Raw genomic sequence first — 26,766 nt, 5'->3', positions numbered from 1 at the left:
TTGCAAGGGCGTGCCTAACTTCCACTTCCGTTATCGGCGCATCTAATGACTCATTAGGTTTCCCTGTGTAAGATGGTATAGAATCCTTACGTAGTTGAGGTAAATGCAACGTGCGGAGGTTATCGAATAGCTGTCCTAAATGGTCACTGTGCTCGTGTAGCAGGTTAGTGATTGCGTGAGAGTGTCGTGCGCGAGAAGTGCTGGGGTCTAGCAGATGTCTAAGAAGTTGCCACGTTCGTTTATTACTGAGGTGGTCATGCATTCCTTCACAAAGCTGACCCCATTGTTGTGCCGCCAATTGAGTCGTGTATCGCTCGATTTGTTGGTCTAGCTTCGTATCCTAATGCGGAGTTTCCTGTTGTGCGCTCGTGTTTTCCCCGTCGCAGAAGTGACTACTTTGCTTCCCACATATGGAGAAGCTTGGAGTCGAGAGTAGTTATCGGGGTGTCGGGGGGTAGAGTTCTCGTGCGAGTTTCAACATCTTTTTGAAAGCTGTTCAGTCCACTCGTTAAGGTCTGCAATACGTGAGGGAGCGGTGCTGTTGCGGGTCTCTCTAAATTTGTCTCATTCTGTGAGCATCAGTGGTTTAGGTGCAATGGGTCTGTGTTTTAGTTGTAAAGTAATGCTAATAATGTAATGATCACTGCCAAGATTAGTTTGGGTGTTAGTCCAAACCACTGTGGGGGCACTGTGAGTGAGGGTAAGATCGGGGGATGTATCTTTGTTCACACTGTTCCCCAAACGAGTAGGCTCTTCCGGGTCGTTGGGCAGCGTAAAACGATGTGCCTGAATATGGGACCAGAGGGCTCTACCTTTCGGTGTAGATGCGGTGTAACCCCACGCTGGGTGGGAGGCGTTGAAATCCCCCACTATGAGGAGGGTGTATTTGTGCCTGCCGAGGATGTAGCTCGGGCAAATAGGGAATCGAACCGGTGCCTTTGCTCTTGTGGTCTACTATATACGTTAAGAATGTATAAGAATGGCGAGTCAAGTTTATCAGGTAATATTTGGAGAAAGTCGTGCTCATTGTCGATGTCAGCAAATTTTGAATAGGTAACTGTACGTGCTTCTGAGTTAAGACAGCAGCGTTTGGTTTGGCATCAGCCGGGTTTTGATGCGTTCTATAACCTGGCAGCTGCACTACACCATTTGTTTCTTGTAACGCAATGATTGGGGGAAGGGTAGTTTGTGATTTGATGTACTGCAGGAGGTTTGTTTTTTTTCAGCGAAACCCCCTGCAGTTCCATTGCCATACACAAAGTTCAGTGCGGTTACGAGGAGCCATTTTCGCTAAGTTGATTTGGCTTAGGTTGGGCAAGCTCTGGGTGGTTAGCGTGGACCGTGTCGATCCACTGCGTGACTCTATCTAGGGTTTGTTGCATCGGTAACATGGCTTGTATCGAGGCCACGGATTCGTGTAGCTTCTGCAAAGAAGCTCTGGAGAAGGTAATAAAATTGTCTAGTTTTTCCTCAAGTTTGGTTACTTTTTCTTTCTCTTTGTCAACCTTCTCTAGTTTCGCTTCGACTTGGTCTACTCGCTCATCAAATGTGGGAGTCGAGCCTTTTCGTTTTTGCGCAGGTGGTTGAGCGGGGTGCCTAGCTATAGAGGTGGTTGAGAGAGGAGCTGGTGCTGGTGAGATAGGCATAGGGGTGAAAGATGAGGCGGGGAGGTGTGGGGAGGTAGATGGTTGTTTGAAGGACTAAAGCCCTAGGCGTTGTTTTGCTTTTTCTGCCCTTAATTTAGCAATCTCATCCTGCAATAGTTTGAGCTGCTTTTGAATGGAGCTTTCAGGGAGGCTACATCAGCCCAGCTCACCTCGTGTCCAGGGCCAGTCCGAGGGCTGGGGTCTTGATGAATGCTTTTGTTGCGGCTTCGGCTGCGGCTGCGGCTTTTTCGGCTTTGCTGTCTTGTGATACTGGGTGAGCGTCCTCTAGGAGCGTTCTTGAAAGATGGGCTTGGGTCGAGGAAGGGAGCTGCATCTTGCTGGAAAGTTGAGGGTGCGTGCTATGGTTTCGGCTTGTAGAGCTGTGGGCACTGGGGCGAGCTGGTGGGGTGGTCACTGTTGCACACCACACACTTAGGTTCACATTCGTGATCAAGGAGTGGGTTTGGAATGCCACACATTGGACATAAAGGCTGAGGGGTGCCTGGGCATACGTCTGGTCTGTGGCCAAGTTTGCGGCAGAGATTACAGGCTTCCGTCTTATGACGATAGGGTACGCATCTGGTGATGCCACCCTGATAACTTATGTAGAAAGACACGCGCGTACCTCTGAAGGTGACCAAGATGGACGTTGTGGAACCCATGCGACGTCCGGTCAGGATGAGGCCTAGTCTGTCATAGTCCAACAGACTTGACAAGATGGTTTCAGATGTGTGTTCTATAGGAATATTACGGATGACCCCTCGGCAGGTATTCGATGGATCGGTAATGTGGGGGACCACTTCAAAGCTGCGCTCGTCCATCTTGATGGATTTGATACGGTAGTATGCTTCGGTGCGTGCCGAGTCCGGTGTGCTTATGAGCAGAATGTTGCTTACAGAGTTGATGCGGTATTGGTCATGTAGGGAGCTTGTGAGTGCTGCCGCTTTTTGGACAGAATGGATGAGCTTCGGAAGTGGAGTGTCAGCACAGCTGAGGCCTTTACCTATTCGCAGAACTATTTTGTAGTCGTCCGCTGGAAGTGGAGGGAGTCTGGGGGCAGCGCGACGAGTCCAATGGAGAGCTTTCTGTGACTCTTCTTGCGAAGTGTTGATGTCAGGCGTCAATTTCTTCGGGGATGAAGTGGGCTTCCTGGCCCTGGCATACACTTGACGCCAGCTGCCTTCATCATCGTCGAAAGCTTCGGCGGAGGGAAGCTCCTCTCCCTCTGTTTCGTGGATGACCATGTTGGTAGGCCTAGCCGGTAGGCCCACCGAGGTAGCCGAACGCTGCCAAAAAGTCGATTTTCGTGGATGCGAACTGCAAAGCACTCACTTGAAATCACTTCAGATGATGCGGTTGATTCCGTAGAAAGCTTCACATTTGTTCAATATGCCATTGAATGACTTAAACAGTCAGAAACAGGAGTTTTGCCGGAGCGCTTGCGAAACGCGGCCGTTTTCGGTGGTGTCTATGGCGTGTCCCCTATCGTGGGTCGGACGCGAAGCGCCGGCTGACAAGAAGTACACAGCAGCCGGTAGCCAAGCAGGAACTACGTTGATATGGCACAAGCATGCTATTATATACATATGTACAACGCCCTCTAGGGGCCAGCCAACCGGTTCCAAAACCGGAACCGAAATCAGGACACCACATCACCACCTTTGAAATGAAGATGATGCGGGGTCCTCCATGCAACCAATGCACAATAACCCAATGCACAGAATACACAGAAGAGTAAAAAATTGTACAACATAACACATGAAGAATTACTCAGGAAACACACAAAAATACAAAGGTAATGCACACTTGAGAAGAAATAACAAGCACACACTGCACGTAGCACAACGAATGATGAATTAAAAATGTGTAGCAGGCAGACCAGCAATACAACCGCAAGGTACATTGCCAAGTAACCAACAAATCATCCCCTCCCCTGAGAAAGGATGTCTGCATAGTCACTGTCGTTTTGAGTCTACGGCGTCAACGCCTGTAGCGGTGCAATTTTAACTACAGGCGTCTGAACTGCCGCCACCCACAGCAGTTCGTTGGAGCGACAAAATAGGCCCATGAACTCTGCATACAAGGTACTTTCGGCATAGTCTGGGCCGGAACAGGTAGGTAACGACGCTCCGATGGGGTATGGCTCGGCGCCACTGATGCAGAACCCACGCCGAGAGCAGGAACGGGCACAGTAGGTGTAGACTCGACCAGTGGAGGAACCTCGGCAGCACGTAGAATAGGAACTGACTCTGGAATCATAGCTGGAACACTTGGTGGATGCACCTCCGGCGGATCGAGAACAGACACAGCATCCTGGAGGCCACTACAAGCCGAAAGACGCACAGCTGGGGCGGAATCAGGAGCAGGCAAGATGGGAGCAGCAGGCACAACCGGCATCTGGTGAGCTGTGACGCAAGCAGGTAGAGTCTGGGTATGCTCAATCGCAGGAAACATGATAGGAGCAGGCACATCAGGAGCACGGCCAGCTGAGACGCTGACAGGTGCAGCACAAGTGAACAAGCTCTCAGTCTGGGCCAGAATCGTCGTAGTTTGCGAAGTGGAAGTATAGCCCGGTAAAATTTGCAAGATTTCCACAGAACTCGGAGGGGCCTTTGGCACAGCAAGGTTTGAAGCATAACGTTGTAGCAGTATGGGTCGAGGAGGACAAACGTTGTGGCGTTTATGCTCGCGTCGCGTAGCCGAGTCAACCTGCAGAGCAGCCAGCTGTTGCAACGCTTTCCTGGCATGTTCCAACGCTGACTGAGCAGTGAAAGTGTCCTCCATCTGGATGAATGACCGAAGCAAGTCGGGGTCACACAGGCCATGTAGAATTCGGTCCTGTATCATTGTATGTGCAGCGGTGATGAAATTGTAGTTGTTGGCCAACCGCCGCAGTGCTAGAATGAATCGGACGGCAGTCTCGTCCGGCTCCTGAACTCTCCTCTGGAATCTAGCACATACGCAGAAAGTGTCTTCAGGCAGCTCGAAGTATGCGTCCAGAGCGGCTAAGGCCTGCTGGTATGCATCGCTAGTTGCGCCATCTCCTGAAGCCTGGACGCCTTCAGGCAGTGTCTACTCGTCAGCAGCTTTGTAGTAAGCTTGCAATCCCTCCACTCCAAGCGTTTGAGCAGCAACGCCTTCTTCGCGTCTGGTGTAGCATCCAGGGCCGCCGCGTCAATCTACACTTCCAAGACGCGACGCCAAGTCTTCCACAGAATCGGAGGCACGCCAGGGCATTGCAGGAACGGAGGTAGTGGAATTGCGGGGAACATGCTGCTGCCGAGACAGACCGGATGTGGAGGAAATAAAGGTGGAGCCGCCCCACGTGTAAAGGTCTGGACTCTGCAGTCTCGGTGGTCACGAACTGGTGATCCACTGAACTGAAGTATCGTTGGTCTGTATCCACGATGCTGAACATGGTAGCACTAGTAGCAAATAGTTGTATGCCCACCTTGGCCGGATGCACGTAAATCCCATCCTCGTTGCCAAAATGTAGTATCGTGCTTCGGACGCAAGGAGAACACAGGGCACGACGCTGAGGCGCCGGCCGACAAGAAGTATGCAGCAGCCGGTCCAAGCAGGAACTCCATTTATATGACACAAGCATGCTATTATATACATATGTAAAACGCGCTCTAGGGGCCAGCCAACTAGTTCCAAAACCAGAACCGAAACCACGACACCACAGAAAACAACAGGAAGAATGAGTGGAAGACATAATTACATGCACAACATGCGCGAATAAGGCATTTGAAGGGTCCTTCCTCTTCAATGCCAAGTATATGTACTTCTCATTGCCTCTCATCTTGTGTTACAGGGGCGTAACACCGGCCGAACTTATTTATTTATTCATTTCTTTCTATGCTCACGGGGCCCAAAGGCATTGCAGAGAGGTGTGGGCATAGTTGCTCAATGCTTTGAAGTTTGTAGCAATGGTAGAGGCGAGGAGGTGGTCCCACTTGAATAGTAATGCAAAAAGATGGAATAAAACAAGTGGCTTGGTTTTGTACTGATTTCCTAGTATCTGTTCGTTTTCTGGGAGATGACCTCACCTCCTCAGTCCAAGCCTGCAATTCTGCCAGGGCAGCTGAGCTCTGGCATTGGCACATGCACCTTGCACCACCTGCACACTTCATTTTCTATCTCTCCATTGGGGCATTCATCTGGCAGCCAAGCCCCATAATGTTAAAGGAACACTAAGGGGGAACAATAACTTGGTTTAGATTTACGGTTTAGAATTACAAACTGCCCTCTGAATACTCTATTTCACTATTATGAGTTCATTATTAGCGTAGAAAATTAAGCTTGAAGTTTTAATTTTTTAATTTCGCATCATAATCTCCATCTGTGACGTAACAAATTTCAAAATGTATTTTCGATATTTTCGTTTCATTGGCTCGATGAAATTCTCTGATACTTCGTCTGCTGAGTCTATGGCACTCACAGATCACAACGTACTACATTCTTATCAATTGGAAGCTACGTAGGACCCAGTAAACGGCTTCAAAATTTCTTGTGTCACGGTGTTTGGTGCAGGAATCTCAAGGTGGCGTCTCCACCCGCATTTTCTTTTTGCGGGTTTATTGCTTAGTTAATGTCGTGTTGTGGTAAGAGTGGTGTTTTTGTGATTGTGAAATTGTGTACTTATCTAATATGCGAATAATCGTTTTGCTTTTTAGTGTCCCTTTAAGGTTTAGAATTCTAAGGCCATATGCACATTTAAGTCTGACCCAGTCAGGCCTCGAAGAGGCTCTCAGTGAATTTATGAAAGGGGCAATGACAGTTTACGTCGGAGAGAAAGATCAGTGTTAGGGAATGTCTGAAACGTTGATATTATAAACAGGAGTGCTCTGCTAACCTAGGAATTAAGATAAATGTACGACACCTTATGTGCCACAAGTAGTATATTTTGGAATGATCCCGAGTTCTTCAATAGTCTGGATCATAGTTAATTACTAGTAATTAAACTAGTTACAATAAAAGAAAAAAACCTTTCATGTAAACAAAATGCTGTTTGTTCATTTCTGTTTATTCCTGGAAAAAAGAACTGCTTGGTGTTACCATAGGAAACACTACGAGGGGTTCAAAATTTTCGTTTACACCTAATTGTGCTCTGCTCATGCAGTCGTGTCTCAGTGGTAGTTTCGGTATCGCGTATGGTTGCATGTGCTTTGCATGCTTACAAAAGTAGCTGTGACGGAAAGTTCGACAAAATGCCACGTGCATGGGATGTTGCTGGATGCCCAAATGGTGTGCGCCGCTTGAGCGGCAGCAAAGAAACCAATGTAACTTTCTACTAGGTGCCACAAAACGAACCCCTTCACTCAATGTGGCCGAGTGCCGGGCCTATGTGCCAGCGTCGTGTGCCAATGTCTCTGTCAGGTTCATTGACGACATTCGTCCCGACAAGCTTTGATGGCCGTTCTTGCTGCGATGGCTCCCGCTACTTTGGTTCTGGTGCCATGTCAGCAGCCGCTCCGTTAAGGCAGGCAACATTGGGCATGGCAACTGCTACGCCAGAAGGTTCGTTCATGTGGGTGATTTGAAGTGCGCTAATCACACCGGACCTCTGAAACAGAATTTTATTTCAAAGTAAGCATTTCCTTGGCACGAAAGTAGTGCTACAAGGTCTCTGGATCACCATTTCAACAATCAATGTCGTCTTGGTATATTTGCCTTTAGTGCTCTTTGAAAAGTTGAAATGTCACGGTTGTAGCAGTTCTGCTTTGTAAAGCTCCAGTTGCTTAACTCTGTGGATTCTCGGCTTCATGCAGAATGTCTCAGTGAACTCAATAAAAGTTGCAGTGGCACTAAGTTTAGTTGTCATTTGAGAAGCGTCTGAACTTGAGCTTGTTTTTATGCCCAGCACATTTTTCAGGATACACCTATCTTTGGGCATTTCACTGTAGATTTTTGAATAGCTAAGCAGTGTACATGCACCATTCTGTCTCAAAGGCATTCAAACACCTAATGTCCCTTTGTTGGGACCCTTCAGGTACATTTTGATGCCAAGTCCATCATGTCTCCCCTGTTATTTTCAGGCATTCGAGCAGCAGCGGCAGCCGCGTGAACTTTAATCTACACCCTACTGCCAATGGGCAGACCATGAATGGGCCTGGTTCTCCTCTCACCTTCGACCCAGGAGTTGCTCCAATGCCACCAGCACAGCCGCAGCCACTCTTCAGCTTGGTAGGTTTAATTCAACATCTACCCTTCCATTCTCATGGCTAGAAATTGGCAACTCTGTACATATGTGTGTGAGAATTTCCAGGCTTGCTAGCATGAATCATTAAAGGTAACGGTTATATAACTTGTTACTATTACAGTGATATCGCTTCTATGCCTTCTGCGCTGAACCGTGCCAAATGGAATTTACCATGCCATTCTGACGAAAGCAATCTAATCTATGCCAAATTGATAATAATTGTTGGGGTTTAATTCCCAAAACTACCATATGATTATGAGAGACGTCGCAGTGGAGGGCTTCGAAAATTTTGACCACGTGGGGTTCTTTAACATGCACCTAAATTTAAGCACACGGACCTCAAGCATTTTCACTCTATATCGAAAACGTGGCTACCACGACCGGAATTTGATCCCGTGACCTGAGCAGGCAAGTGCTTTAGCCACTAGACCACCGTGACGGGTCTACACCAAATTAAATCTCAGAATTGGGTGTGTAGTCGATGAGCTCTCTAATAGTATACATTTTCATTTATCATCTTCTCATCGCCCGCCATCTTCATTTCTTCGTAGCTGTGCGATGCTTGTTAACAAGGTCACGAAAGCATTAGTAGAAATTAACGGAAAAGCTTTTTGGGCCTATTCTAGATCTGTTTACTTATGTTTACTGAGAAATACAACAGGAATAACATGCAATTTCTGGCTTAGAGTTTTCTTGTGACCTGTGGATGTCCTGTGTCACTCAGGTAGAGGAAGCATAAGGTTTTGCACTTCGCTTTCAGCAACCTCGCATGCGAGGATCACTACTGCCAATGCCAAGATCATCAGCACATCTTTAAAAACAAAATTAAGCTCCTCTAATGCTTGAGCAAAGAGGCAGAACTTTAATAGGATGGTGATATCTAAAAAAAAAAAAAAGTTTGCCGAATAATATGAGCGTAGTCTGTCCACACTTCCCGAACCCTAACGAGGCAACACACTCTGCCACACGCAATGCAACAGCCTGTGCACACGAGGCAATGGCCTTGTTGAGAAATATGCAGACGAGATCGACTTACGGGATACATGGAACTGATCAAGGCATTCTACTTGGCCCAGCGATGCTATCCTTTACCTTGTTGAATGGCTAAGCAGTGTACATGCGCCATCCTGTCTCAAAGGCATTCAAACACTTAATGTCCCTTTGCAGCTGTTGCTAGTTACCTGGCAACAGCTGCAAACAAACACTTATCCTAATTCACTGCTATATTACCGAATGTACCCCGAGATCTATCCCTATCACCAGCATCTGTAAGGTCTGTGAGACAGACACAGCTATGCTTACACAGATGCTCTGAAAATGCGAGGCTGAAGCAAAAGGTATTAGTACTGATGTTCTTTCCGCGAGGTGGGAAGCCACTCTGCAGAGCTCCAACCTCACCAATCAAGTCTGGGCAGTGAAGCAGCGGAGAGGCAACGCCTTGACGTCCCGACATGGGAGACTCGAGCCTGGGCCAATAATCTGCCAGACAAAAACAGTTAATTGTCAATGATATGAATTCATAGGGAGCACACAAAATATTCATATCATCTTGAATTTGTATAAACCAAAGCAAGTTAAAGCTGATCTTGAAGATGAACAAGAACTTTATTGGGGTCAACTAGTTCTTGCTAAAGAAGTTCTTGATGCTTTTTTTTTTTTTAACTTTTCTGCCTTCGCTATCTCAAGAAAGCCCCCTGAAAGGAATAAAACTGTGCCGCTGTTTCCTACTTCATGCTGCTATCGCCTTGAGGTATGTTCACTCTTGGTCTCAAAGGAAGCTCAAGTAGCAAAATTACCTTAAATTCACTCGCTTCGGCACCTATGTGCCCGGAAAACTGCGTCGCGAACACGACAGGAAAGAAATCAGTCCTGGAGCATTCACACTTGAGAAGGGAAGCTTAAATAAACAAAAATAAAACAAAACGCCAGAGCAGCGTGAAAACCATGTCTGTGCACGACGAAAACGTTCACATTCGTTCTGCGCCTTGTAACATGCCGCCTTCCCCACTAGGAGAATTCATTCTATATTACCCGTTTCCTGAGCATTAAAATTCATGCAGAGTTCTTGTTATCCTTGCAAAGCCCTGAAAAGAAACAGTTTGCACTTTTTCAAACGTTGTTTCGGGAGATTAACGACACTAGCGGACACACCGGCAGCAGCGGCAACAGATTCAGCCGGCTGTGCAAAGGTAAGCCACATTGGGCCATGCCGACTCGTTGATGCTGCACCTTGTTCTACTTCCAGTATTCTCAGCGATCGGAATCATAACCGGACTCTCACTGTACGCGTCCTTGTCAAGGCTGTCAGCTTTGTCGTGTGGCACGGATAGTTTCCGGCTGAGCTGAAGCGAGCCACCGCCGACAACTTTGCTGCCATGTTGAATTCGTGGCTAGTTGTTTACATCACGTGGTTTGAGCGGGTGTTGTGGTGAAGTTGGAGCCTTGAAGCTGAGGCAACTTGCTATCTTAGCATGGCATAAAAATTAGCCTTGGGCTGATTTTTTTCACGTCGGCCTCGTGGCGTGGTTGAGCAGTCACCTTAGGCGGTGAAGCGAGGGAAATTGCGGTGACTTATGCCGCATTCGCTCCCTTCGATGCCAAGTGTGAACAGGTCTTCCTCCCACAGCCAAGCCACGTTGCGCTGCCGCATGCAGCGGCCAATCACATGTTCGTATCATTCGCGGTGACTGGGGAAACTGTTTGTATAACACCGAATCACAGCGAATTCTATATAATGTAGTCCGTCCAGAACAACCTTAAAATTCGTATCATTGGGAAATTCGGATCAAGCATAATTGTATCATCGAGATTCTACTGTAATGAAGTTGTTCCATCCATCCATGTGAACTCAAACCTCAACTCCTTACCACCACGCATGAAAACCTGAATGCAGAAGTAGCATAGTGTAGGAATAAGCCAGTTTGTTTTTCATAATGAAGTGTACAGCACAATATTGGATGAAAAGGAACAACTGAGGCAAGCACTGGCTCAGTTTCTTTCGATTCCTTGGTACTTTAGGTGTACAGGAAGTATACATGGAGGAAAGGCACTAATATAAAATAAAGAAAATAGCATGCATGGTATGTAACGGACAAAAGAAGAAAATGGATTTTCTTGTTATACACAGCCATATGAAGTCAAGAAAAGCATAGGAGGCATTACTTGTAACTTTATTATAAATATAGTTAGGCCTACTATATTGGTGAAGGTGAAACACCTTTCATCATGGTACGTAGGTATACCTCATTATAACAAAGCTGCATCTTACACGAAATAAGTTTGTTGCATCCGAAAATTCATTATAAAGGTACAATCCTAACACTATATCTATGGCTAGACTATTTTTTATTTATTTCGTTATAATCAATACAGTAGACTCCTGATAAGACGAACTTGAAGGGACCACGGTCATTTGTTCGTTTCATCAGAAGTTTGTCTTAGCAGAAGTTCCCCGGAAAAAGAAATGCTAACATGCCAAGTGCATCCAAAAATATTGCTTAAAAACTCTGAATGAAGTATACTTACAATGGGGAGGAATGGAACAAGAAAAAGCATTTATTTGGCTCAGCTCGATTAAAACTATGTCTTCAAGTAGAGTGTTTACATGAATATAATGAGCAATTGATTGTGCAAGTTCATAATAAATATGGTCATGAATAAATTGCTACTACATTTTAACGAAAAAAATTTAACACCACATTTTGATGATCAGAAGAAAAAAAATGGGAGAAATAAGCCTAATTTTTCTTCAAAGGATGCAAAATTTATTCTGCTGGCAACTTCTGAATGGCTGTTTTATTGGCTTTGCTATTACTTTTATAGATATACCTCCATTGCATGCTGTTACCTTGACAAAGCCAATATGCCCCGAGTTGCGAAAGTCTATGAGCTTCTTTTCGAAACTTCGATATATTATTTACAGCCCGCAGTAACATTTTCTGATTGATGTGCAGCTGAAGATCTCCGTTCATCCTACTCACGATCACAAGCCTTGGCCATACAAAGAAGACACGATGCATGCAGCTATATTTAGTGTGCAAAATGTCCTTTGTCGTGTACTTTCATTGTAAAAATAGAGCATCACAACTTGCACTTCACTGGGAACAGGCCCTGTGTGAAACTACGTGAACTGACCACAACATGTGCTCTGGCACCATTGTGTAACAGTTATGACAATCCATCTGAGCCCTCTGATGGGAGTGCAGGCACCGCTAACACTGTTTCGGTTTGATATGAGATTATATGAGGTGAGGGAGATTCTAGCTTTATGCGCTGATGTTTCTCTCCTATTTCGCTTCCCCACTCAACGAATTGGTTTCGTTGAGTGCTTGCACCAGAAACTTTTTTTTCTTCATTTTGCTTTCTCTGGTTCGCCTGAATGCCCTATAAAGTCTGCAAAGTTTGTTGCGCAGAATCGCTGCCGTCGTCGGTCATTGTAAGAGTTCATTTTAACAGAAGAGGCCTGTTACCCTGTTCGTGTTAAGCAGGTTTTCTTTGCATTAAGTTTATGGGAAACCAAGCAAACATTCGTTGTTCATCTTAAGCGAGAATTCTTCTTGACAGAGTTCGTCTTAACGGGAGTTTACTGTATTTCGTTATATCTGTGTTCGTTATATTGAGGTATGGGTGTACAAAGTTTAATGAAAACTTAAGGGTACTGAAAGTTTGAAATGATATTGTTAGTTTCAGCTTATCAACAAAATGCCTTTCAACAAGCTGCTGCCAATGCCATTCAAACACCCACATTTTTCGTGACACAACTTCATTGCTATGCTATTGCTGTCTACTGGTGCACTGTCTATTGGGAAATGTGTATTAGATCCAGCCATGAGTGGGTTAGCCAGTGCGACGCACAGACCTGGCAGTACAGATATATTTTAGCCATAGATAGTACTTAGAATTGAATAGGAACTTTAGGAACAGCTGAGGCAACTAGCCAATAAGCGTTTTTATGCTATCTCTAGGCATCATGAGGTGGCATATGCTATTTTGAATCAGTGATACAAGATACTGATGAGTTGGGTGCTAAATTATTTTCAGTCTGCTGTAAATTTTGCTGCCAACTGAATTTGTTTTTTAATAACAGATATAAAAACTATATGCCACAAAGCTGATTCCCATCAATTGGCTGTTAGATTACAGTATAGCAGTGAAGTAGCATCAGCAGCTGTATGAAAATCCAATTTACAACCTTAAACAGTTGAACCCCTTTATAAGAGACATGCACCGGGGAGAAATTGTTGTCCTTTTATAAGGTGTCTTGTATAAACAATGTACCACATATGCATTTTCTTATCACCCTCTATTTTAATGTCGGCACACTGGTATCTCTTACGCCCATTTGTCTCTTACAGCAGCGTCTCTAATAAAAAGGTTCGACTCTATACATATGCATTTTCTTATCACCCTCTATTTTAATGTCGGCACACTGGTATCTCTTACGCCCATTTGTCTCTTACAGCAGCGTCTCTAATAAAAAGGTTCGACTCTATACTGTTATTTTCTTATGTATAAGATGCATTCCTTTCTGTACCCGAAAATTTTCATTGGTGTGTCTTACACAACCAGTGCGTTTCCTTTTTATTTTTCTCCACTAGTACATCAAGCCATGGCACAGCAGCATTCAAGATTGAATTGAATTTTGTTTTAACATTGCAGCAATTGTGGCAACAGATGTAAGCTCCTTGCTATGTAAATAGCTCAGTGGCCTCAAAAAATGCCATCATCATCATCACGTATATGATCTTGCTGCTTTTGTTTTGTTTTTCATAAAGCATAGAACCCGTGGGTAGAAATAAGGCACCACAATATTTCACTGTTACATTTATAATTCGCCTCCTATCTAATTTTATAGAAGCATCAATTTTGGTAATAAACAGTTTACATGAGGGAAGCCTCGTTAGTCCGGCCATATTTGCAGTGCTTCCTGTTCCCTTTACCCATTTGTATGTGCCATTTTCCCCTTGTGTGAACATATTCAGGTGCGATGCGTTTGTTGTTTGTATTTTCGTCTCGAGCACACAGCACAGTCAAGACACCATCAGTGGTGTACTTGAAGATGCAACTTACAATGTCGCACACAAGTTTTTATACTTTATACTTTATACGTATACCTACAACGCCCTCTGGGGGCATTGTTGTAGGGGGGTTTAGAAATTCAAAGTACATTTAAATCAGTGGGGACAAGTTGAATTGCACAGCACTTAAAAAATAAAAACAAATAAAAAATACCTAAATCACAGCATACAATATCATTGTGTGACCACATACTCCTTTAAAAGGGAAGGAAACGCTGTGGAAGGGGCGGTCACAATGTTTTTTGGAAGACTGTTCCATTCGTGAATAGTTTTAGGAAAAAAAAGTATTTGCATACGTTGATGTTCGGCACATATATTCACACACTTTCAAAGGATGGTCCCGTCGTGATGAGATGTATGTTGGTGGTCTGATGTATTTGTTTTTATCGATCCCAGTTTTGTCATTTATTAGGTTGTTCAAGTTATTCAAAGGCAAGAAAATGTGACCCAGTGGTGTTGCTAGCCATATTGGCAGAACTTTCTGACATGATGCTATAGTATGACGTCTTTGTTGGTTGTGAGCCAACAGAGGTTTTATACACCAATGTCTGCATTAAGCCCAAATTTCATTGTCCTAGAATTAGTAGTAGCCTGTAAGTAGTATAGGGGGATTCTTTTAGAACAGACCTATTTTATTGGGCTGTAGTTTTGTGATGAAGTATCTGATTTTGATGTGGTTTTCAGCGAGACATTCACAAAGAATAAAACTTTTATGGCTTGTCCGATTTTTTATGTGCCATGCAAAAAAAAGATATAAAATGATAAAAACAGCAGAATGTTATAAAAAGAAAAATCGTTTGTGCCTTTAAAATTAACATTGTAAAAAACCCTTGATTGCCATGCAGCATACCAAATGTGACTAGTAAATGTTTGTGAAAATTGTAAAGGTTTATAAGCACTTACCCTACAGCAAATGTTGCAAATGATCACCTTCCAGGCTTAGGCATAAATGAGCTTGTCACTCCATGTTGGATGTAACGCTCTTGCAATTTTTCCAATACGGTAAACTCTCGGTAAACAAAAATGCTGCTTAAAAGAAAAACTGTCTCTGATGTGATGGTTTTCGTGCTTGGATTATCCACCCTTGTTCATTTCTCAGTAAACAGAACTCCTGTTAAATGAAGCGCAATTTTCTGGCCCCTTCAGGTTCCTTTTAATGGGAGTTTACTGTACTTTTTTCGTCATTGCACATTAAAAAGCAGGACAGGCCATCGAATTTTTATTTTTTCTGACTCTTTTGCCTCAAACCGCATTAAAAGCTGATACTTCGCAACAAAACTACAGCCCAGTAAAGTAAGTCTGTTCTTGAAGTATCATCCTTGTAGGATCTCAAAGTGGACAGGGCCATGCTCTTGGAGTGAACAGACACAGCAGACACGGTCGGAGCCAACCACACACGACACATATTTATTCAATTACATTTAGAACCACGATATCGCCAGCCAAACTGATACATTGGTTGTGATAACACGCTAAAAGAACCTTACACTATATTCCACAACATAACAAACACTAAATTTGGCGGCGTCACCAACAGTCGACTCACCACGAGGGCCCACGGCGGACGTCTCGCGGTGCCATCCGCCGCGGACCCGCCGCAAAAGACAATCGCTCGCTCCAACTGCCACACGCCAAAAAGCACCATTCATCTTTCATGTGCCGCCATGAAGGCTTGCCGCCAGGCGTCACTGCTGGCACTACCGCGGCAACCAGGATGATGATGTGATAGTAATAAGCGCTCGCGAGCACAACGCCACCTGCCGCTTGATAGTTGTGAACCCACAATGCGGCCTATGCGCGAAACACATGCACCATGAGGTGCAGACGACTTTACAGGGGTTGTTAGCACCCCCACACCCTTTATTACGTTTATACTAATACAGTATAGACCGCTTATAACGTAAGTCGCGGGAGTCGGGAATATCCGCACTATAAGCGGTACTGCACCATAACCAAAACAACCTTCTTCAAGGCCCGCACTTGCGCAAAACGTGTTGAGCCTGCAGTTTCCCGTGTCCGAGAATCGAAACGTGTGATGCGTGTTTGCTAACTTTTTAGTTTCTGAATGTTAAAAGAATTTAATGTTCAAAGACGCGCATTGCCAATAAAATGAACGCGAAAGGGGGGGTCTAAGAAATGAAAGCACCATCGCAGAAATTCGCCGACTACCAGACCGTGATTATGCACATTACACAGAAGCTATGTTGAATCACGTCCAGAATTTGACGCGTTGAAAGACCCTAACCATTAGATTTCACGAGTGTGCACCCAATTTAAGACATCGCAATCGAATCGCGAACCACTATTTGAGCGCTATGCGTGCTGCCCTCGTTTTAATATGTATCCCTTCCCGTCAAGTGGCCACCGCTAGGAGCTTCATTGATTCGGTACCAAACCGCAACTTAGATTCACGCGACCGCTATCGATCGAAGCACAACCAACGCTGATTAGGCCTAGCTTGCCGTTTGGTATGTTGTTGCAGAAAGTTTGTCCAAAAGATGAAGGTTCGGTGTCAAAAAGATCGCACTAGCAGTGAACCAAGAACAGCGTGCGTGATAGAAGTTCGCGTTCGCGGCCAGGAGATCAGCAACCACAACTCGCCAAGCTTACGTACGACAGCGCATGGCAGCAAAAGTGAAAGCTCTCGTCGTAAAACCGTGAAAGGTTTTCAATTTATGGACGAGGAAGCAAACACGATATTTATTGCAAGCTCAATAACGACGACGTCTTTCCCGACAGGAAACTGCTAAGCGCATGCAGTTGATAAGGACGGGATCGCACATGACACGTTGAGCGGCACGCGGCCGAAGCAACGCTAGCGACGTAGTTCGCTGTAGCCGCGTCGGCGCTGGTGCAAAGGCTTATTGGTCAGCGAGGCAACCGTCCTCCTACCTTACCCGGTGAGCCCGCGCCACAGAACACCTTCCAGTTTGCCCGCGCAGTGTCCCGCAGTCTTTTTTTTTTTTTCATTTTATATATTTTTTTTCTTTCTTCCTTCGTTCACTCTGTATCCCCTCCTCCTCCGTAACGACCTCGTCATTCGCTCTCCAGCAACGCACCTGGCGCGCCTCCTTTCCGAAGCGCACTCACTACCGCGTTTGTCACCAACAATTTCCGGCAACCGCATTATAACCGGTCTTTCATCTTGGGAGACTGCATAATAGGTAGAATGTGTATACATGAGGTTCTATGGGAGAGTAAATGGGAGTAGAAAAAGACCACATTTTAAATGGTTCTGCACTATAAGTGGTTAGATTATAAGTGGTATACACTGTATAAGGCTGTCATTCTGAATACCTGAGTGCAACATTTCATGATGCAGGCAGTGATCCTACTCCTGCGCCAACTGCGCCAAAGTGCACCAAATCAGATTTACTGCGACATCCTGGTAATATCATCAAAAATTGCGCCGAAATGCGCCAAAGTTAGATTTTGGAGTGCCTATCACAGGCAATAGTCACGCCGGCGCGTCAATACATGTGCACCTTGTTCTCGGGGCCACCAATGTCACATTCACGTACCTGTTTTGTTACACCGCACGTGTGTCCTGAAATCCACGATGCTATGTTTGGTGCCGGCGCAACTCTGTTGTGCAGGTCCGCTTAACGGTAAAACGCTCTCTCCGCAGGGGCTTGTGACGTCTAGTCCAATCGGTAGCATGAAACTGTGGCGGCGATTCATCGGCAGACATCGTCCGTTCCAGGAACACTGCTGGTAGTTCATTTGAAGAGTTGTGTGGCTTGTAATAAAGCAATTATCACTAATAACTGCATGCAGGCCATCATAATGTCTATCACGTCTCTGTCTCAACATCGCGATCGAATTTTCCGTGCTTTGCGTCCACAAAAGAACACGTAAATGGTGGGAACGCGTTGACACTTTTCCTCTAATATACTTCATCCATGGATTATCATGCAGAAAAGCTGTTTCGTAATTCCTTCTACCAACACATCCGTGTTTATAATCACTGTGGCGGTAAAAGCCCCTAAAGGACCCAGCCCTTTCGAACTCGAGGTTGCTAGGGTCCGAATTTAAAATTCTCACATGCTTTCTTTTTGAATGTCACCTCATTTATAAAAGCATGCCTCCTGGTCGGAGCAGCTGCAATTCGGTTTTAATGCGTGCAGCTATATATAGTGAGGCCATCGCTGGCGGCTCTGGTGTCGGAAGGCCTGTGAAGTGACCACACCTTGTTACACGTCCACCTCTCGCTGTTAAAAAAGAAAAATGAACATCGTGGCACCGCATTTATTGCTTCGTTTTGAAGGGAGGGGTAGAGGCGAGGCTGCTGCGTCGTTTGAAGTAGCTGGCACGCACTATCGAGGCATGATGAGACTGCTTGTGACCTTTTTGTGCTACCAAGATCTGCTTCGCGTTTAGATAACTGACAGCACGAAAGCTTCGGCAACTAGTGATTGTTGTCCTTTTACCCAGCATTCTTTTGAATTATGCGATATTGGATCTAAAAGATACAATTTGTTAGTTTCATTTACGCTCTTAGAAATGAATGGGATATCAACAAATTATATTGTTATACCAAATAATAAGGCTTGACGTCATCCGTGAGAAGCGCTAGCAGCAGGGTTGCCATTTCTAAGGTCTGCGCACTCTCAAAAATTTGCAGCACGCACGTTGTTCAATATTCGCAAGTCTTGTGACTAGAGACCCCTCCCGAGACATCTCTTGCACGCCGATGCACGTACAGATGGAATCAGACTCGTCTAGAGCACCCATCCGGCTGCTCCAGCTGGCATTTTCTTCAGTAATATGCAAAGAGAGACGCCGTAATGCTACCAAACATGGTCGTACTGCGTGTGCTGCAATGTAAGCATCAACAGAAGCTTGTTGCTAACCTGAGATAGAAGCCGCAGCCAACAACAGTGTTGACCGGCACGCGCTCCGCTGCTCTAGACTAGCGTGATTCTATCTGTACAACATGAACGGCTCGTACAAATGGACCTCCAAAATGGCGTGACAGTAGTGTGGCCGCCTTGGGATCAAGGCTCAGTGAATACCCCTATATGGCTTCTAGAAAGCGAAGCACTTTTCGCACAGTCTGTTCGCATTGAGAGTACAAGTTAGAAGGGTATACCAGGCGTAAATAGCGTGTGCGCCAGCGATCACACCTTTAATGTCTAAGTTCATAACAACCCCCCCCCCCCCTTGCATTTTTAGCTCGATCCTTCCTGTCCCTTGGACACAGATGGCACGTTCCTCTCTGCTTGAGTAACAATTGATGAGAGGCCTGGCACGCGGGGAGATGTTATCACATCCGCCCTCAGTGAAAAGGAGATGAGTCGACTCTTCATATCTCTGCTTTAGCCGCCTTCGTCGCCCCTGCTTGCATGCTTTTACCAGCGTGTAAAACTCGATGTCCGGGGGATGTTATCGATTGGGACATTACACAAAACATGACGGCCAGTGGCATAGCCAGGGAAAGGGGGCACATCGGAAATGTGCTTACCACACCTCCAACCCCCCCTCCCCCCCCCCCCCCCGTGTTTTTTTTTATTATTATTATTTCTGGCTACACCCTTGGCAACTAGTAGAGAATGTCCACATAATTGCTATTCTATTAAAAACAAAATGAATCTTGCCTTCGAGTTATCTTAGGAGAGGTGAGGTGAGGTTTTTTTTATGCACTGCTTTCTAGACTAGAGGACAGGGTAGGGTATTTTTGGAGTATAGACAGAACGCCGTAGCCACATAAAATATTGCTGCAAAAGGAAAATGAAGTTTGTTAAGGTGTGTACTTTCAGCACAGAGATGAGTGTTGGAGATAGTTGGCCTTCTGAGACTAGCTGAATGATGTCATATCACGCCCAGCAGTCTAATCAGTTGTGAAGAAAAACTACTTTTTTTTATTCTTGAAGTCACCTTAGGGAAATGCACTTGGGACTGTGCGAGTCCCTAGCGTTGTACGTCACAGCATTTGTCTACCATATCTGCTGATAACCACATAGGTGTATTTATATTGTTACTTTATGAAGTACAATTTTATTCAACCGGTATTCTATTTATATTTGATACAGAAATAATCACTGAACTAGTTTTCTAGAATCCTCAACAGCATGACACCATTATTCTTGCATCATCAACTGAAATATGGAGCCCTTCTAAGATGATTAGCTCCAAGAAATTTGCAATGAATCTAAATATTTCTTTTGACAAGAGCCTCAGAATAATTGTTCATATCCTTGAGTGTAAATGCATTTTGCTTCTCCTCCAGGATTTGAAGTTAGTTGCTTCAGATTGCTCCAAAATGGAAAGTTTTGCTGCTACAAAGTGCTCCAAATGAAAAAATTTGCGGCTCCAAACTGCTCCAAAAGGGAAATTTTGCTGCTCCAAAAATTGCTCCAAATCGGAAGACCTTGGTGGCATCACTCTGAAGGTGGAGGCATGGAATGCTTTGTCATTCCAAATTAAAGGTGTTTTTTGGATGAAAGGGGATGGTTATCCAGAGCTGCAACTTATCCACCGAATATAGATTAAATGTGTATGAAGCTGTCCTTTTATGGTAACAATACAAGGCTCACAAGGAAACACCAGGTATTATTCCAAATTAAATTATGAGTTTTTGACAGTGGACATCAAAAATATGCACATTGAAATTTGTCTTGATTATTCTAACAAAAATTTACATCATGCAAGATGTGCTGTACACACTCCTCTCTTTTTCTATGCTTCCCCAAATAGTGCGGATGGTTTTCTGTGAGAAATCAGATGCATGGTCTTGTAGTCACATATGGGCTGTCTAAATTTTACTTTCTTTACAGTATCATATGAGTTTGTATAAATATTTAATAAATGTCTGTGCATTTTTACTGAATGCATATGTATCTAGATGGAGAGGTACAGTAGAGTAAGAAGGACGACTCATTTGCGCTTCCTGAAAAACCACTAGTCTTCTGAGGCCTGAAATTGCATTTGGAAACTTGCACTTCGTGTGTACAAAGGGAGTAATTATTGCTGGTGTATTTCTTCTCCCCTGCTCTCCTCATCAGGCTGATGCTGGTGGTGGGCAGCAGGCAGCAGCAGCTGCAGCAGCAGCAGCCCAGCAGGCCTCGTCCTTTGTACCTGGCTCTCTAGCAGGACCGACCATAGGGCCATCGTACCTGTGGAACTACATCATGCCCACACCAGTGGGCCCCATGGGTGCTACTGCAGCAGGACCACAGCCACCCCCACTGCTGTACATGGGTACCAGCCAGTCCATGGTGGCCCCTCAGCTGGAAAACTTGCTGCGACAGCAACACCAACAACAACAACAGCAGCAGCAGGAGAAGCAGCTGCAGCAGCAGCAGCCACCACAGCCACAGCCACAGCCTACTGAACCTGGCAAGGTGGCCAGCACTCCTGCTGACCTTTACCAGGGGGGTCCATCACCAGCAATAGCACCTCCATCACAGCCAACTTGGATGCCTCAGCAGCGTGCGGAAGTAAGCAAGACACTTATAAAACTCCATGCATGGAACACGCAACAGTCATTAAGGGGAGACATTGGTCTTGAAAAAATTTTTATTATTTGTCTTAATTGAATGAAACTTAATGCACTTATTCAGTTTCTTCTGCAGATTCCAAGTTTCTAAGTAGATTTTCGGTAGCTGCATCAGAACAGAACATAATAATTTGTTTTATCATACACAATTAGCATATTTATTATGGAGCTTTTTGGCAATTTCACTATCTCAAACACAAAAAGCAAAGTATATATCCAGATTGCCAGAGAGTTGGTCTAGCCGATGATGCTAATTTCATTATTTGCAACAAACTTCAACTGTGAAATAAATGGATACAAGCGTCAGTGAAAGATTTCTGCCACATATTATTTACAATCATCATAAATTACAATTCGGTGAACAACCTATAGAAGAAAATGAATAGCATCATCGGCCAGATCTATTCAATACGAACACATTGGTGTTGAGCTTGTTATTGGGAGTCAATAAAAACATGTCAAAATGTCCCATAAGGCTATGTGTTATATCTAAAAACATGAAACTGAGAAAAATGCATTTGAAGTTTTAGTTTCCTATAAATTGATGTGGTATTGCAACATAACTGTATAAATGGCACCATTATGTAGCTTTGTCCTTCAGGAACAATATATTGCCTTATATGTTACAACAATGTCACAGGAATCGTGAAAAATTTGCAGTATTAGCATGCATAGTCCTTGAATGTAGTGCGAGAAAGCTGCTACCAAGCACTTCACCATTGTAATTCAGCTTGTATATGCACACTGTAACTTGCGTATGTGGTTTAGCGTGTGTAGCAATTATGAGATAAGATCGTGGGCTAGCCTTTAGATGCCAGTCAATTCCACGTCCCACGTGAGCTCTCAATTTGATAAATTACTCAATTAACTCAAAGGCATATATATACATCTCGTAATGCTTTGCTCAAACCTCGAAATCTAGTGTCATATGAACTCGATTCCTGCGCTATGTGTGAGATCCAACGGAATTTTTCCCACCATTTTCTTTAGTCGCATACCATCGTACATCACTCCCAACCCCTGCACACACGCACTTATATGAAGGCAGACGTTTCATTTGATAACTAAAGGCTGGAATGCTCAATTGGTTAGCACCAGAGGAATAACGAGAAAAAAGATGATGTAGATAAGAAACATGCCTCCTCCCCCCTTCTTTTTGCTACTTCAAAGCTGCCTCTACTACATTTGTTAACTTGGAAAGGGACCAACCTCATTGTATACTTGATAATATCTGAGGTATTATATCCCCAAAACCACAACATATAGGAATGCCGTACTGGAGGGTTCGGGAAATTTTGATCATCTGATCTCTAATTTGCACCCATTGCACAGCACACGGACCTCGGGCATTTCGCCTCCATCGAAATGCAGCTGCAGGGTCGGGATCGAACCCGTGTTGTTCGGGTCAGTAGCCGTGCACCGTGACCACTACGCTATTGCGGCAGTCTCATATCTCTGCTGCGTATGCAGAAAGCTCCATGCAGCGACGACCTTCTTTATGGCAAGCTTATGATTAACAAGTTAATGCGTGGGGTAGAAAAAAAAAAAGCGGGAGATCTCTTACCTGCACATTCGCTAACGAAAATTAAACGGAATCGAGGAGGTCGGTTCGGATGGCTACGACAATCCATTGGTATTCAGCGCCACTGCAGGGAAGACGTCCAAATAAATCAATGCCAACACGGTTGAATGGATGGGCTAGACAGGGAAGTGGCCGGAGAGGTACTGCGGAGAGGTGCGAAACTGGTTTGCTTCATTGGCAGGCAATGCAAGAGCGGACATACTTGCAGACAAAGTTGTACATGTCAAGCCAAAAATACTGTCAACTGAGCTGCACTGTGTGTCATAGTGAAGAGCAAAATACTGTGCCTGGCATCGCAGCATACGAGGTGCCTACACTGGGGCTCTTTGATTTCTTACTTCTGGCTACCCGTGGGCTGCCACAGCCAGGCAGAGTGTGCTCGTTTTTTGTCGGGTTGCTCCGTCCCCCCCTGCGGCGCACTTTCAGTTGGCGTTTGTTTTTCTCGGGTTGGACAGTTCTGGCGACCTGCGGGGAGTCCAAAGGTCGCCAGAAGCATCCAGGACAATTTAGTTGTGGAAGCTCTATGGAATGTTTCAGGCTAACAGACGCCGGAAAAAAAAAAAAAAAGATGATATACGTGCGCCGCCATCTTTATGAGGACTCGGCGGATTGCAGTGCGAGCACTTGGGGATTGTGCTTTCGCTTGTCATTACGCGGGGCGTTATCTTATAAAGCCCATTCCACCGTGCGAGATGGGGCGATTACGAGTGATGGCGAGCATCAGAAACTACAGTTCATCGCTTTTGTTACGTTTCCCGGAAGCTTCCTTCCGGGAACAATGCAAAAAACTGATGCCTGCTAACTGCGTTGTGCACACGTCCCAAAAGTTATGTGCGTGCCCTTTCGTATGAATGCATGGAAACAACTTCAGCGTTTATTTTTTTCGTAGTTGTATTTGTTTATGGTGTCGTGCCTGCTTCCTGTGCACTTAGTACAGACGATTCTGGTCGAGCTTACCATTTTAGTTTGTCGTACATTCATGTGCATGAATGTCTTCACTTAGCTATTTGGTCTTTGATGGTGATAGGATACCCTGTTTGAATTATAGCGATCGCGAACGGCGTGCAAGCATACTACGTTCTATGAGTTAGTATATGCGATATGGTATTAAGTTACGCTATCACATGTTGATGTGGCGGGAACCGAGGTGCATTCAGAAATGTATACATCGTTTCTTTGCATCCAAGGAGTACATGCACAAGGAGCACGTGCAAAGAATGCGAAAATACGCTTATGATCACACTGAAACTTAAACCGAAACAAGTTCATCGGGAACTACTTTGGCGCACTAACACAGAGCAGTTTAGCTCCGCCCCCGTAGCCTTCTCTTCATTGCCACAGAAAGTTGTCCCTGACTGTAGAAAGCCTGTACTGTGTTATTAGCTACGAATGAAGGAAAGAGTAAATTTGTGGGCTTGTTTCCTTTGTTAGACACAGTATCAATGAGAACTAACAGACAATAATGCCAAGGGAAGCATAGGGACGTTATTAGAATTGTAATGTAAATGTGAAGAAAGAAAAGTGGACAAAAAGATAACTTGCCCCGGCAGGGATCAAACCTGTGACCTTTGAATAATGCTTCCAATCCTCTACCACTTAGCTATGGTGGTGGTCAATCCCCCTGTCCACTTTATAGGGTACACACGTCGAAGCATTAGTCAGTGGCACCTGTTGCCATTAAGGCGAGTGTCGAACACTCTCTTTTTTTTTTTTGCCTGATTGGTGTCACGTAGTATCTGATCTTATTATGAAATGGCAGCTATCCAATAATCCCTCGCACACCACCTCAAGGCGTCAAGTCTGCCAGAACGACACCCTCATTATATGAATAAAGGAAAGTGTAAACTTAAGGGCTCGTTTTTTTGTTTTGGAAGCAATAAGCAGTTCGGTGCCTGCCGGTGGCAAGTTATCGTTTCGTCCCCTATGTTTTTCTTGGCATTACTGTCTGCTAGTTCTCATTGATATTGTGTTATTAGCTAGGTAGATAATGTGCTTTGACAGTAACTTGGCATTGATGTAATCGGGGGTCTGCCCAGAGGACCGGAGCCAGCCAGAGTCTCAGGGAGATGGCGAGGAGAGGAGCCAGGAGCTGTTTACAGTAACTTTTAATTACAATATTTACAGCTAGCGTGTTACGTGATGATGGTAGCATTATGTAAGCCCGCGACGGAAGCATGATGGTAGCTTTTGGGAGCTTGTGAGAGCTTGTCAGGAGTGCCTCGGCACTCGCATTTTATGTCCTGGCCTTCCCAGGATTCCCTGCAGGAAAAAAACAATAGAGGCCAGGACAGTCCAATGAAGTTTGTCATCTTCACCTCCGTCCCCGAAAAAGGAAGGTGAAACACCGCCTCCTTCTTAATTCGCGAAAGGGGGAAGAGGCATGCCCAGATCAGCCCATGGCGAGGGAGAAAACACTGCACACCGTGCACGACACAGCACAGCACGAAGACGTTGAGTGATACGTGGAAGTCAATTTCGCAGTCTGTTACAGTGATGGGCATGCAGCGCCAGGCAGACCACAAATTGTGGAAACAGTGGCATCAAGGCGCCACGGATAATGTAGGAAATGCATCTGCAGGCAGTTCTCAAATGCTGGGCCCTTTGCCCGGGGCCCTTTGCCCGGGGCACCTTGACCACAAAGCAAGCCGCCTCGACGGCCAACAACTCTTCCTGATCCGTCAGTCGGTCAGGCGTGTCCAAAGGGTTTTACGAGGGGTTCCGACAACCTGGGATAACTAGAAGAACGATTTCTCTGTTGTCACTGCTCTTGGTGCATCTCTGGGAGCGCTGACTTGGAAGAAATCAGGGTAGGCTCAGCCACAATGTCTCATGCGTCAAAGCGGCGTCAAGCTAGGCAGGCCATTCATAACAGCGTCCAGTTGGCTTTGGGTTAATTAAAGCACCTAGTGTTTATTTGTAGGTTGCGTGATAATTTCAGCATAGGTCGAAGCACTGATACCAATAGACTGAATATTTTAATCATGCAATGGAATGGCTACGTTGCTGCCAACCACATCAATGCGTAGGGGTGCACAGCATTACTATTGTGGACAGGAATAAGGGAGAGGAGTGCAGGTCTTTGATTAGATGAATGTAACACTAGAAGTGATTGAGACAATGTATAAAAAAATATTTGGCTTTATTTTGCGGGCTTGACCATTGAACACAACGTAGATACTATTGAAAAAAAGAAAAAAAAAGAGAAGACTACAACAAAACATAGAAGAGGCGCTGATTGCTATTTTGCCTCTGGCTTTTCCTTGCGCTGCTCGGATGTTCATATGAAAGGCTTCTCTCGCTTCTTTTTCTTTCTTGTGTATGTTTGCAAGCTACTACCTCGTTTTGCACATGTAGTGCACTCTTGATTGTTGATAAAGTGGTGCAAGCATCCTCCTTCTGAGTTTGAGTTAGAGGTGTAGTGCATCCTTTTACACCACACCCTGAAGCCCGCGCCTGCGCATCATACATAAACTATAAACGCTCGTGCCAGGCTGCCACTGCCAATCGGGTGGTGCGGGGAAGACTGGGGACAATTCAAGCCGCATGCCTTCTCCCCCATTCTTCCTCTTTCTCCTTCGCATTACCTTGCGCACCTGCTTGTGTTTTTGGAAAGCAATAAGCAATTCTAAAACAGACGTCGCACTCTTGTCCTCCAGTATGGGCTTTATAGAGGAATCTTTGTTTCCTGTAGTTTTTTATACTAATGCAAACAGGTAGTGTTGCAAAAAGAAGATACACAACTTAAAAACATAATAGAG

The 26,766-nt window shown here is 45.0% G+C and overlaps 1 protein-coding gene across 2 annotated transcripts in view; it reads left to right on the top strand.

The window, feature by feature from the left end:
• Nucleotides 1–26,766, top strand: part of LOC119161110 (nonsense-mediated mRNA decay factor SMG7) — a 176,892-nt gene that overhangs the window by 99,960 nt on the left and 50,166 nt on the right. For both annotated transcript variants that reach the window (XM_037413449.2, XM_037413448.2), the window contains 2 exons: nucleotides 7,688–7,835; nucleotides 20,933–21,367. In XM_037413449.2, the coding sequence (XP_037269346.2) occupies nucleotides 7,688–7,835; nucleotides 20,933–21,367 (583 nt within the window). The remainder of the gene's footprint in view (nucleotides 1–7,687; nucleotides 7,836–20,932; nucleotides 21,368–26,766) is intronic.

This window comes from Rhipicephalus microplus, unplaced genomic scaffold, assembly GCF_043290135.1.
Source record: "Rhipicephalus microplus isolate Deutch F79 unplaced genomic scaffold, USDA_Rmic scaffold_49, whole genome shotgun sequence".
Lineage (NCBI taxonomy): Eukaryota > Metazoa > Arthropoda > Arachnida > Ixodida > Ixodidae > Rhipicephalus > Rhipicephalus microplus.
This window is presented reverse-complemented; position numbering and strand designations above follow the sequence as displayed.